Raw genomic sequence first — 13,107 nt, 5'->3', positions numbered from 1 at the left:
GAAAAATATGCTTTTAAAAGCCTCCGACAATCAGGCAACTCAGCTGGGATCGTCAGAGGCTTTTAAAGGCATTTTTTTCCGTACAACCTCTTCAGCCGAGATCAGCTGGGATCGTCAGAGGCTTTTAAAAGCATTTTTTCTACAACCTTAAGAGGTTGCAGAAAAATATGCTTTTAAAAGCCTCTGACGATCAGGCAACTCAGCTGGGATTGTCAGAGGCTTTTAAAGGCATTTTTTTCCTACAACCTCTTCAGCTGAGATCAGCTGGGATTGTGAAAGCTTTTAAAAGCATTTTTTCTACAACCTCTTCGAGAGGTTGTAGAAAAAATGCTTTTAAAAGCCACTGACGATCCCAGCTGAGCCGCACAATCTTCAGAGGCTTTTTTTTTTTAACTTTTAAAAGCATTTTTTCGGTCGAAGAGGTTGTAGAAAAAATGCTTTTAAAAGTAAAAAAAAAAGTCTCTGATGAGGTGGGCTGGGTAAGCGAACGGCGACCGGGCTGGGAACCGGTTTGGGGGCGTGGCCAGCCAATGTTATTACCGGTTCTCCGAACTACTACAAATTTTTACTGCCGGTTCTTGCGAACCGGGAGCAACCCACCACCGGTGTGTCACATGATCCCCTTTTGCAACTTTCGGAGGAAGCAAAATCAACGGGGAAGCCAGATTCACTTAGCAGCCACGTTACCAAATCAACAACGGTGGCCAGAAAGGCCATACAATGGGGCCAAATTCACTGAACAACGGTCTCACTCCACGAGAGAAACGTTGGGCTCAATGGTGGTCGTAAGAGGAAGACTATAGAAATAAAGAAAAGTTTATTTTAAAGCCCCTAATCCAGAGAGGTGACTTTTTTTAAAAATCATTTTGCTTGCTTCAAAGGGATCCTTTCCAATAGCCTTTACCCACCATGACTCATGTATTTGCTTTATGACCTCTTCCTGTTACCTGGAAAAGGTAGATGGGAATTCCTGCCAATGCCCCCAGACTATAGAGGATAGACTGGGGATGGGTGAATTGTAGGTGGACTCAGTTTAGGGTCCAGAGAACCTGATGGGGGAAATAAATGGAGACATTCCAGCCCTCCAGTGGTGCAGAAAAATAATTCCCTACCATGCTTAAGACTCATCCATCCCCAAGAGTGGCAGGAATACCATCCAGACACCCCTTGACAGTTGTTACCACCTCTGGATGTAAACAATCTTGGTTGATTTGGTTTTTAGTAGGTGAGAGACAGATATTCCATAGGAATGAGGTTTGGGGCTGAGCCAGGAATGGGCTTGGGGCAGTGGTGAAATCCAATTTTTTTTACTACCGGTTCTGTGGGCGTGGCTTGATGGGCGTGGTGTGGCTTAGTGGGTGTGGCTTGGTGGGCATGGCAGGGGAAGGATACTGCAAAATCCCCGTTCCCACCCCACTCCGGGGCCAGCCAGAGGTGGTATTTGCCGGTTCTCCGAACTGCTCAAAATTTCTGCAACCGGTTCTCCAGAACCTGTCTGGATTTCACTCCTCGTTTGGGGGAAATGAAGATGGATTGGATGGATCTTAAACTGGACTGGAAAGCCAAACTTTCTGTTAAGGAACCAGGAGCCTGGATAGCTCTGCAGACAAACGCACTGTAATTTAACACCAGCTGTCAGCAATTAAAGTAAGATCAAATCTCGCCAGGCTCAAGGTTGACTCAGCCTTCCATCCTTTCTAAGGTAGGTAAATTGAGGACCCAGTTTGTGGGGGCAATAAGCTGACTTTGTATAAATATACAAAAGGATGAAGGCTATTGCTTAGCGCATTGTAAGCCGCCCTGAGTCTCCGGAGAAGGGCGGCATATAAATCAAATTTAAAAAAAAAAAAAAAAAGAGCTCGCCTGAGGTTCACAGCAGCTTCGGTACAAACTATATCTTGTAAGCTTTTAGATAATGGTGCATAACGGGAGCAATGCTCGGCGGTTTAAAGATGCTGCACTTGTCAGCTGGAAAGCTGACAGCCCGGGTTTGAGACCCGAGCGCCACATGATGGGGTGAGCTCCTGTTACTTGCTCCAGTTCCTGCCCACCTAGCAGTTCAAAAGCATGCAAATGTGAGTAGATAAATAGGTACCACTTTGGTGAGAAGGTTAACAGTGTCCCGTGCCCCCTCGGCATGTAGTCATGCTTGCCACATGACCACAGAAATGTCTTCGGACAATGCTGGCATTGCCCCCTAGAGTTGGATATGACTGGACAGGGACACCCTTACTTGTACCTTAGATAATGGTACCAGAAGAAGTTTACCCTTCTAGAATTGCCTCTTTAACTCCTTTCCTCAAGAGCCTAAACTTGGAAGATATTCCTTTAGTTTCGGTCGTCAAGCTGCAAAAGTTACCATTCTTTGCCAAGGTTAAATTCTTGCTGAACTAAATATTGATTTTTTTCCCCTTTCCATTCAGCATCTGTCTTGAATTCTTGCCTCCACCGGGTTGAAGCTCCTCCTAAAACTACCATCAAAACTATTAGTCCTCGTGTTCCAACTCGTCCCCCTCCCTCTACCCGTCGTCCCCCTCCCACCACCCGTCCCCCTCCTCCCACTACCCGTCCCCCTCCCCCTCCTCCCACTACCCGTTCCCGTCCCCCCACTACCCGTCCCCGTCCCCCCACTACCCGTCGTCCTCGTCCCACTACCCGTCCCCCTCCCCCCACTACCCGTCCTCCTCCCCCCACTACCCGTCGTCCTCGTCCCACTACCCGTCGTCCTCGTCCCACTACCCGTCGTCCTCGTCCCACTACCCGTCCCCCTCCCCCCACTACCCGTCCCCCTCCCCCCACTACCCGTCGTCCTCGTCCCACTACCCGTCGTCCTCGTCCTCGTCCTCGTCCCACTACCCCTCCTCCCCCTCCTCCCCCTCCCCCTCCTTCTCCCTCTCATCATCCTCCCTCTCTTCGCCCTCCTGCCACAAAACATATCTCTCCTGGGGTTCCCACAGTTTCTACTAATATTGCATTGGACCCCGAGAAACCCGAAATAGGAGGGCATGTCACCCTCATCCCGAGTGGAGATACCAACACCCTCAGCACCTGCAGCTGGTTTAGAGGGGGCGATGATGAGGCTAAACCAATCGTGACCTATAGCCTACCCCCTCTATCTAAGCTGGCCTTCAAAGATGGCTCCACGGGACGGGAATTCCTTAACTCGGATTGTTCCCTGCACATCAAAAATCTGACCACTCAGGATGAGGGCTTCTACAAAGGAGTGATGGAGAAGAACGAAGGAAAGAGCGTGGGGAAAGTGTATCTGCGACTCCAGGGTAATCTATCTATCTATTTATCTTTCTTTCTCTCTCTCTCTCTCTCTTTCTCTCTCTCTCTCTCTCTTTTTCTTTCTCTCTTTTCTCTCTCTTTCTTTCTCTTTCTCTCTTTCTTTTTCTTTCTCTTTTTCTTTCTCTCTCTCTTTCTTTCTCTTTCTCTCTTTCCTTTTCTTTCTCTTTTTCTTTCTCTCTCTCTTTCTCTTTTTCTCTCTCTCTTTTTCTTTTTCTTTCTCTTTTTTCTCTCTCTCTCTCTTTCTTTCTCTTCCTCTCTTTCTCTCTCTCTCTCTCTTTCTCTCTCTCTTTTTCTCTTTCTCTCTCTCCTTCTCTTTCTCTCTCTTTCTGACTTTTTCTTTCTCTCTCTCTCTTTTCTCTCTCTCTCTCTCTCTTTCTTTCTCTTTCTCTCTTTCTCTCTCTCTTTCTCTTTCTTTTTCTGTAGAATAAAGCCGGACAGCATATAGATCTGGTTCACTACAGGGTTGTTTATAGGGAGGGTTGAAAAGGTCCAGTTGGCATCCTTGAACGTGCAAATCACCTTTTTTTCAGATGCATCTCACCAGATGTTTTGCCCATGTGAAGGCATTGCCCATGTGGAGCTGGGGAGAGGGAAGGAAGGAAGGAAGAAGGTGGAAAGGGAAGAAGGGAGAGACAGAGAGATGGCAGAAGGGCAAGGAAGGGAGGAGAGAGGGAGGGAGGGAGGGAAAGGAAGGAAGGAAGGAAGGAAAGGAGAAGGTGGGAAGGGAAGAAGGGAGAGATGGAGAGATGGCAGAAGGGGAAGGAAGGAAGGAAGGAAGGAAGGAAGGAAGGAAGGAAGGAAGGAAGGAAGGAAGGAAGGAGAAGGTGGGAAAGGAAGGAGGAAGAGACAGAGAGATGGAAGAAGGGGAAGGAAGGAAGGAGGGGCATTGCCACATACCCAGATTAATTTCATATGTGTGTGTGTTTTGTTGAAAGTTTTTTGCATAATTAAAACATTAAATAGAAAAAGTACATAAAGAGGAAACAAGGGGAAAAAAAGAGATAAAAATGCCAGAAACATTACAGGTAAAGAAAGAAGAAAAGAGAAAAGTAAAGACATGACTTCCATTCTTCTTTATAACACAAATGTTCATTATTTCCCCCCTTTATAATTCCATTACGTAGATCCCTTCTTCCCATGTTCAATAATTTTAAGTTAACAAATCCAGAAATTGCCAATTCATTTTTTGTCAAAGTGCTAACTAAATCATTTTTAGCAAAAAGTCCATAAAGGCTTCCAATCTTTTATAGCATTACCTATTCTTTTCTCCTTAAATCAAATAGGTCAATTTTGCCATTTCTGCAAATTTTGCCATCTTCACAGTCCACACCTTAGTTATGGGTACTCAGATTTCATTCCTGAAATGGACTAAATAGAAATTAAAAATGTCATGGCCAATCTTAATTCATACAAATGATAAAACTGTATAAAATTAAAGTCCTATACTTATAATTTTACTTGATTAAAAAGAATAATTTTCCCCTGTGGTAAATTTAGGATTATTGATTTGTTCATAGTAAATCATATGGGTATGGAATTGATGTATTTGAATGCAGTGCCTTTTCTTTAAAGTTTATTTTATTTTATTTTTTAAGAGCTATATTTCCTTTAGCCTTTACTGGATGAGTTAATTTATTGTCTATTTTTTGTTATTATTGGCTTTTGATTGTTTGTTGTTTCATAAAAGGACTGACTCTGTTTCCTTAATCTCAATCTCACCACACATAGACAGACTCCATCATAGTTTCAACGGGGATACTATGACCATACTAGATCAAACTAAATCCAAAAATGCTAAGGAATTCCTAGATGCATGGCAGTTCTGCACATTAGCCATCAACAGACACATAGAGATAAACTACATCTACACATCATTCGAAAGAGACAATAAAAAAGCTAAGGAGAAGAAAAAAGAACACATTCTCTTCAACACTAAAATAAGTGTAGATAAGCAGATAAGCAGGGATTAATACCAGACAAACAAACAAACAGACCAACAGATAATAATATCCTCATCAAGGAACTATGAAAGAAAGAAAATCACATCCTGACCAAATACTGGTAGGGCAGACTATTGCATATAAAGAGAGATCAAACCCCATTCCTTCTAGCACTGAAAAGGTTACCTAGTTCGGTAATGAAACATCTGCAGAAAAAAAATACCAAGATCAGAGAGCACCAAGAACTCCAGAGTTCAGTCCTGAGCTACATATATTCTCTTCTATTGAAGGACTAACTGGCAGGAAAGGAAACCGTCTTTCTACACCAGGCATCATAGGAATTGCAGTGTCGTCATTTTTCGTGGTCTCAATGCTTGTAGGCCTAACTGCTTATCAGATCGTCACTTCTCGAAGGTAATATTTAGACTCAGGGGTGGGCTGCTAGGGGTTCGCAGGAGTTCAGGAGAACCTCTAGCTAAGATTCTGTGCAGTTCGGAGAACCTCCAAATCAGGAGTGAAATCTACTTACCTTCCTTGCCGGTTCGGAACTGCATGCACCGTGCATGTGAGCTCGCTTTGCTCACGCTCACATGCACACGCAGACCTCTGCACATGTGCAGAGGGTAAAAAACACATTACTTCCTGGTTAAAACCAGGAAGTAATGACACCCGAGCGGGTGGGCGGAGCCTCGTACCGCCATCGCTACCAGTTCTCTGAACCATCTCCCACAATTGCTACCGGATCACCTGATCCGGTCCAAACCAGGATCATTTCACCCCTTTCCCAAATCCTGGCTGGCCCCACCCACCCTGCCCTGCCCCTCCCAGGAGTCCCCACACGGCCCGTTTTGGATGCAGGTAAGTGCAGGGTGCCCATGGAGGCTCAGGGAGGGCAAAAAACTGGCCTACCGGAGGTTCGGGAAGGCTAGAAATGGGGCCGTTTCTGGCCTCCAGAGGGCCTCCAGAGCCTCAGGAGGCCGTTTTTCCCTCCCGGAGGCTCGAGGAAAGCCTCCAGAGCCTGGGGAGGGCAAAAACAGCCCTCCCCCCATGGTGCAGGATGGCAACTAGGCCACACCCACCCAGCAACTGGGCAGAGAACCCCTTGCAAAAATTTTTGAAACCCCTCCCCCCCTTGTTTAGACTCCTTTAAAACTCCAGGGGAAGTTTACTGCAAAATCCCCATTTCCTCCCGATCAGCTGGGACTCGGGAGGCAGAGAATAGATGGGGGGCGGGGCCAGTCAGAGGTAGTATTTACCAGTTCTCTGAACTATTCAAAATTTCCGCTACCGGTTCTCCAGAATTGGTCAGAACCTGCTGAAACCTTCCTCTGATTCACTGGGGTCAAGAGTTACACTACTGTCAAAGAAATGTTGGAATAGAATAATTAAAGGAAGGATACAAAAGTAGGGATAGAACGAAATATGAACGGCAAAAATGAAAATATGTTTTTTTATTTACTTTAAATCATTCAATAGAATTGTTAAATTGTCCCAGAGCGAATTACCGTATGTTGAGCTGGCCATGGCAAAATGTCCCGCAGTGAGTTGGCCATGGCGAATTGGTGGCAGCCAATTGGCTGTGCCCAGTCTTCTCATTCCCATCGTTCCCCACCTCTGCCTTAGACGCAAGCGCAGGAAAGCAAAACACAGCTTGTTGAATTCAAAGCAATTCTCACGATATTTGTTTTTTTTCTGATTCTTCAGTAGTATTTCTCAACCTGCCCCGACCACCAGCGCGGCGGCGGTAGCACCGGTTGCAGCTCCAGCTCCAGCCCCGGCACCGATACCAGCATCAACGCAAGTAGCAAAGTAAGTTGTCATCCAATTAAATGATCCTTGAATGCCCTTCCTTGTTTACACCAAATAGCATTGGTCATAAGGAGCAGGGTGGCTCATGTGTTTAGGATGCCGAGTTGGAGGTTAACAAGCCCGTGTTCGAGACTTGAGTGCTGCTGCCTGGAGGGGGTGAGTGCCTGTTATTAGCTTCAGCTCCTTGATGGAGACGTGAAAAGGCACTCCCACGGGTATCCCCTGGGTGATGTCACTAGCTAATCATTTCAACTCGGAAGCACCTTCAAAGGTCCCTCTGACAGGAACAGGACGAGGGCAGGAGTGGGCATCTGGGGGTTCGCAGGGGTTTGGGAGAATCTCTCGCTAAGATTCTGTGCACTTCTTACTGGCCCCGCCCTGCCGCACCCTGCCCACCCCTCCCAAGAGTCCCCACATGACCCATTTTGGATGCAGGTTAAGTACAAGGCATGCACGGAGGCTTGCGAAGGGTGAAAAACGGGCCTACCAGAAATTCGAGAAGGCCGGAAACAGGCCCATTTCTGGCCTCCAGAGGGCCTCAGGAGCCTGGGGAGGGCAACCCCCCCTGTCATGCTGCAGGGGGCTGTCTAAGCCATGCCCACCATGGCCATACCCACTCAACAACCAGGCAGAGAACCCCTTGTTATAATTTTTTGAGCCCACCCCTGGAAGAGGGGGAGTATAATTGGTCATTGGACTTTGGAAATAGCAGAGAAGAAGACGGTACTTCAGAAGTCCTGGGTCCTCCTTTCAGGGTTGGCAGTAAATTGTCATCCAGGGATACCGACGGTGTAATTTCAACTAAAGAACTTAATAAATGTCCTTCAATTATTTACTATTCTATCCCATCTAAGTTGGTATAATGCCGTGATGGCGAACCTATGGCACGCGTGCCACAGGTGGCACGTGGAGCCATGTCGCCTGGCACTCCAGCTTAGCTCCGGGAGTCTCTGGAGGCTGGGGACAGCAAAAGACATCACTTCCTGTCCAACTGGAAGTTGGGAAATGGGCCGTTTCGGGCCTCCGAGGGGGTGGGGAAGGCTGTTTTCGCCCTCCCCAGATGCATAGAGAGGATCTGGAGCCTGGTGAGAAAGAAAAAAGGGCCATCACGTGCCAATAGTGGGGGGGGGCAGGGAGGGGTCACACGCGCATGCACGGGGTGGGGCGCATAGAATTATGGGTGTGGCACACATGTACGTGAACCTCCCCTGACCCCCCCCTTCCTGGCACGTGATGGCAAAAAGGTTAGCCATCACTGGTATAATGGTATGTGAGAATAACCTTGGGAGAGAGAAGGAAGAGCCACAGACTAGGCCAGTGATAGCAAACCTTTTCAGCACCGAGTGCCCGAACTGAAACACGCGTGCATCTGACCAGGTGGCCGGAATGCATGCGTGCACGCATGCCTGTTTTTTGGCTGTTTGTCAAGCTGTTTTCAGGCCATTTTCAGGCCATTTTCCAGACCATTTACAGGCTGTTTACAGGCCAATTTTTGGTTGTTTTCAGGCTGTTTTCAGGCCATTTTCAGGCCATTTTTCAGGCCAAATATGGCCGGAAAACATCCCAAAAAACATCCTGAAAACAGCCCAAATAACGGCCCCAAAAACAGCCCAAAAAACAGCCTGTTTTTTGGTCATTTTTCAGGCCATTTTCCAGTGCTCCGGCACCCACGAAGTCCAGCTGGCCGGCGCCATAAACCAGAAGAGCAGCTGGCAATGGCATGCATGCCCACATAGAGGGCTTTGTGTGCCATCTCGGGCACGCATGCCATAGGTTCACCATCACCGGACTAAGCCATAGTCAGATAAGAGGCAGCTGAACCCCCAGAAGAAAAAGGAGCATGGCAAACATTTCAGAAGGGACAAAATTCCCTTAATAACTATCTCTTTTAGCAACAGAAATCTGGGGCTCAATTGTTGTCATAAGTCTACCGGTATGTAGTTTTAGTTTAAAACTAAGGGCCAAGATAACTCCATTGCACGATCTCTGTTGACAACTTAGTGTTCAGAGCCATGCTCATTTGTGTGTGTGTGTGTGTGTGTGTGTGTGTGTGTGTGTCTTTAGGAAAACAACAGCTCCCAAGCGTAAGACGACTCGTGGAGGTACCGCACAGCGAGGGGTGAGAGGTAGAGGCAGAGGCAGAGGTGGAGCAAGAGGTGCCCCCAGGAGAGGACGGTAAGTAAGAGACCCAGGAAAGGAAGACTTAAAAACAATCTGTGAATTCCCACTCTGTGGAAAACATCACATCACCTGGCCTAATTTTTCTCTCCTTTCTTTTAAATTTTTAAACTGAAATTTTAATTTGTTTTTAAATTATTGGGATTTTAAATTGTCGTGGGCTAAATTATTTAATTTGGTTTTAAATTGTTTCTAACTTTTGTACTTCTGTATTTTATCCTGTGCCTGTTCACTGCCCTGAGTCCTTCGGGAGTAGGGCGGTATACAAATTTAATAAAACAAACATAAACACATGTTCATGCAATAATCATAGCACTTAAGACTTATATACCGCTTTGCGGGGCTTTTACAGCCGTCTCTAAGCGTTTCACAGAGTCTACATCTTGCTCCAAGAATCTGGGTCTTCATTTGACCCACTTCGGAAGGATGGAAAGCTGAGTCAACCTTGATTCGGTCAGGATCGAACTGCTGGCAGTCGGCAGAATTAGCCTGCAATACTGCATTCTAACCACTGCACCACCATGGCTCCTTAATGCTACCTGGTTAACCAGGCCTTTGCTAAACGTTGCTGACAGTTCACCTACTGTTGTGACCTAGGCTCACTTAGTCATTATAAGACGCAATTAATCCCAAACAAAAATATTTTATTATAACAGCTGAGAATTACTAAGAATCAATGGATGGAAATCAGTCAAGGAGAGAAGCAACCTAGAACTAAGGAAAAAACTTTCCTGACAATTAGAACAATTAATCAATGGAACAGCTTGCCTCTGGAAGCTGTGGGTGCTCCAACACTGGAGCTTTTAACAAGAGTTTGGACAACCATTTTGTCTGAAATGGTATAGAGTTCCCTGCCTGAGCAGGGGGTTAGACTAGAAGACCTCCAAGGTCCCTTCCAACTCTGTTATTCTATTATGGATCCACATGTGAAGAGTTCAATTAGATAAGGTTCAAATGGCATTCAAGGCACGGGTGGGTTCTACTTATCTTTACTACCAGTTGGCAATGGAATTGCATGTGCTTGCTTGCTTCGCTCACGCACGCGGCTTACTTCTGCACGTGCTCAGAAGCTTCTGCGTATGCGCAGATCGCTTCTGATGATGTCAGGGTCAGTGGGCGGAACCTCCCACCGGTTTTACTACCGGTTCTATAGAAACAGCCCGAACCGGGGGCAACCAACCACTGATTCAAGGGGAGGTTGGACTTTGGTTGTTTGCGCCTCCCTAAAGATTCCAGACTAATTCCCTGCTTGACTCCTCCCTCTGGCTCAGCCAGTCTGTCTCCAACAAGAGCCTTGGTGGTGCAGCGGACTAAGTGCTGTTATATAGCACTTAGCTGCCAGCTGCCTGCAATTAGTGCGAATTCAAATCTCACCAGGCTCAAGGTTGACTCAGCCTTCCATCCTTCCGAGGTAGGTAAATTGAGGACCCGGATTGTGGGGGCAATAAGCTGACTTTGTAGAAACACGCCTTATGGGGGGGGGCCAAAAAGCCCTAATAAGCAGGTATATACAGAAGAATGAAGGCTATTACTATAAGTGCATTGTAAGCCACCCTGAGTCTTCGGAGGAGGGCGGCATATAAATTGAACAAACAAACAAACAAACAAATAAATAAATAAATAAATAAATAAATAAATAGCCATATGGAATGGAGGCATTTGTGTAAGATGGTATAAAGTGCAGCAGGTGAGCTGAACTCCTGTTTCTACCAGCAGAGGCAGAAAAATACCACTTTTGAAGCAAACCTAGAATACATGATGGAATAATCTGATTTAATGGGCTATGAGATTACAGGCAGCTCTTGAATTACAATCAAAATAAAGAGTGGAACATTTGTCATTAAGCTGTGCGGTCATTGTGTACAGCATCACCTGTCCCTTCCTGATTTTAATGACCTTTTTTTTTGTTGCAGTTGTTAAGTGAGACATTCACAGCATTGAGATTTGTGACTTTCCCGGCTGGCTTCTCCATTGAGTTTGCTTGTTTGCCGAAGCCAGCTCTGAAGGTTGCAAACGGTGATCGCATGAGCACACAACCGTTGTACATTCACAACATAGCCAAGAGCACAATCACATGACCCACAGGGACACTGTGTGCTCGACCTACGACAGTTTGTTTAGTGACCGTTCAAAGCACTGGAAAAAGTGACTTCTCATACTTACGGCCATTGTAGCATTCCCCATGGACACGTGACCAGAATTCCGATGCTTGGCAATTGACTCCTATTTATGACAGTTGCAGTGCAGTGGTGGGTTCCTCCCGGTTCAGCCCGGTTCGGCCGAGCCGGTAGCGGTGACGATATGATGTCACCGAACCGGTTCTCTTTGTCCGGGAGCTGGGCCCTCCCGCCCATCCCCGTGTTATTCTTACCGTTTATTTCTTCTTTTTTAGCCCAGCTGATAGGTGTGGCAGAGTGGATTGCCGCACCTCAGCTGGGCAGAGATTCCCAATGCAATCACGCGCAAAGCGTGTACACGAAAAGAACCGGTAGTAAAGCCGGTTAGAACTCACCACAGCGGTTAACAAGCCACGTTAACCGCTGTGTTGCTAAATTTTAACAACCGCGGTGATAAATACTTAATAAACATGTCAAGAAAGGTGATAAAACGGGGTCGAATTCATTTAACAGCTGTCTCACTTAGCAACAGAAATTTGGGCTCAATTGTGGTCGTATGTCACGGGCTACATTATATTTCATTTTTGGCTGCTGTGTGTGTGATTTGAGATTGACTCTCTTTCAGGTAAAAAGAACAGATTGCATCGAGCCTTCAAGAACAAAAATGGATCCCTTTTCTTCAACACGAAAAAAAAAAAACACTCTTCGACTTGCAAATTTTTATCTATCCCTCCCTGCGCCCAACAATTGACAGCAAATTCCCACAGCTCCTCTGATCCCACTACGATCTGAAAAGAACACCGACACTCTTATGCACTGAAAAAATTAAACCATTGCAGTGTCTACTCCTGAGATTGTTAATTTTTGACCATTACTTTAAATACCCAGAGTTCAGGATGCCTGTGGAACAGGGGTGAAATGATCCCGGTTCGGAACGGATCGGGCGATCTGGTAGCGATTGTGGCAGGTGGTTCGGAGAACCAGTAGCGATGGCGGTGCAAGGCTCCGCCCACCCGCTCGGGTGTCGTTACTTCCTGCTTTAAAATGTTTTTAAAAAAGCTCTGAAGATTGTGTGCCATAGCTGTGATCGTCGGAGCCTTTTTTTTTAACCTTTTAAAAGCATTTTTTACAACCTATTCGGCCCAATAGGTTGTAAAAAAATGCTTTAAAAAGTAAAAAACAAAAAAAATTGGCCACACCCACCCAGTCACATTACCCTCCCCCCACCAAGCCACGCCCACAGAACCAGTAGTAGTTTGTATCTTGAGTTTGTATCTATTGTTTGCCCATGTATTATTGTATTATAAAACACATGTTGGCATGTATTCTCTATTGCAACAACTACAGAAGTATTCAGCCAGTAGATGGCAGTATTTACTAGTTTGGATCTATGGTATATACTCAATGCACTTTTGTTCTAAGTAGAGTTTCCTATTTCCTATTACAGTTATATAGTTGAGCAGTAAAGCACATGGTGACTGTGGTTGGATACCTCTAATCTAATCCTTTCTCAGCTTAACCTGGATCTTTGTGCCAAAATGGATGGTCGAAGGCAATTAGATTATGCCAATAGTGTTCTTTTTGAGCTGTACTAAGAATCTAGAGTCCATGAAACATTCTGATGAATGTGGACAACCCTTATGAGCCCAGAAAGAGCATTTTTTTGGGGGGGGGAACCTTGATTAATAAAATGCCAAATTTGGAGGGGGGGGGAGGATCAATTCCATGGCTGTCCATGCTGACTTGAAAACTGGTTCCCCCTCCCCCATCAG

At 46.0% G+C, this 13,107-nt stretch overlaps 1 protein-coding gene across 1 annotated transcript; it reads left to right on the top strand.

Moving 5' to 3' along the window:
- The first annotated feature begins 958 nt into the window (after positions 1–958).
- Positions 959–12,180, top strand: LOC117677878 (uncharacterized). Its single transcript, XM_087876393.1, has 6 exons — positions 959–1,225; positions 2,424–3,278; positions 5,522–5,645; positions 6,936–7,040; positions 9,105–9,215; positions 11,961–12,180. The coding sequence occupies exons 1-6, from the start codon at positions 1,114–1,116 to the stop codon at positions 11,962–11,964; spliced, it is 1,311 nt and encodes a 436-aa protein (XP_087732519.1). The 5' UTR covers positions 959–1,113; the 3' UTR covers positions 11,965–12,180.
- Positions 12,181–13,107: the final 927 nt, after the last annotated feature.

This window comes from Pantherophis guttatus, chromosome 10 (genome assembly GCF_059756535.1).
Source record: "Pantherophis guttatus breed Tessera chromosome 10, ASM5975653v1, whole genome shotgun sequence".
Classification (NCBI taxonomy): Eukaryota; Metazoa; Chordata; class Lepidosauria; order Squamata; family Colubridae; genus Pantherophis; species Pantherophis guttatus.
The sequence above is the reverse complement of the archived record's forward strand: the minus strand, read 5'-3'. Positions and strand labels throughout refer to the sequence as shown.

Excerpts from the sequence above, each read along its gene's own strand:
- LOC117677878 (XM_087876393.1), top strand. The coding sequence starts at position 1,114 with ATGCTTAAGACTCATCCATCCCCAAGAGTGGCAGGAATACCATCCAGA. Across the intron at positions 3,279-5,521 it reads AGTGTATCTGCGACTCCAGG|GACTAACTGGCAGGAAAGGA; the intron begins GTAATCTATCTA and ends CTTCTATTGAAG. Across the intron at positions 7,041-9,104 it reads GCATCAACGCAAGTAGCAAA|GAAAACAACAGCTCCCAAGC; the intron begins GTAAGTTGTCAT and ends GTGTGTCTTTAG.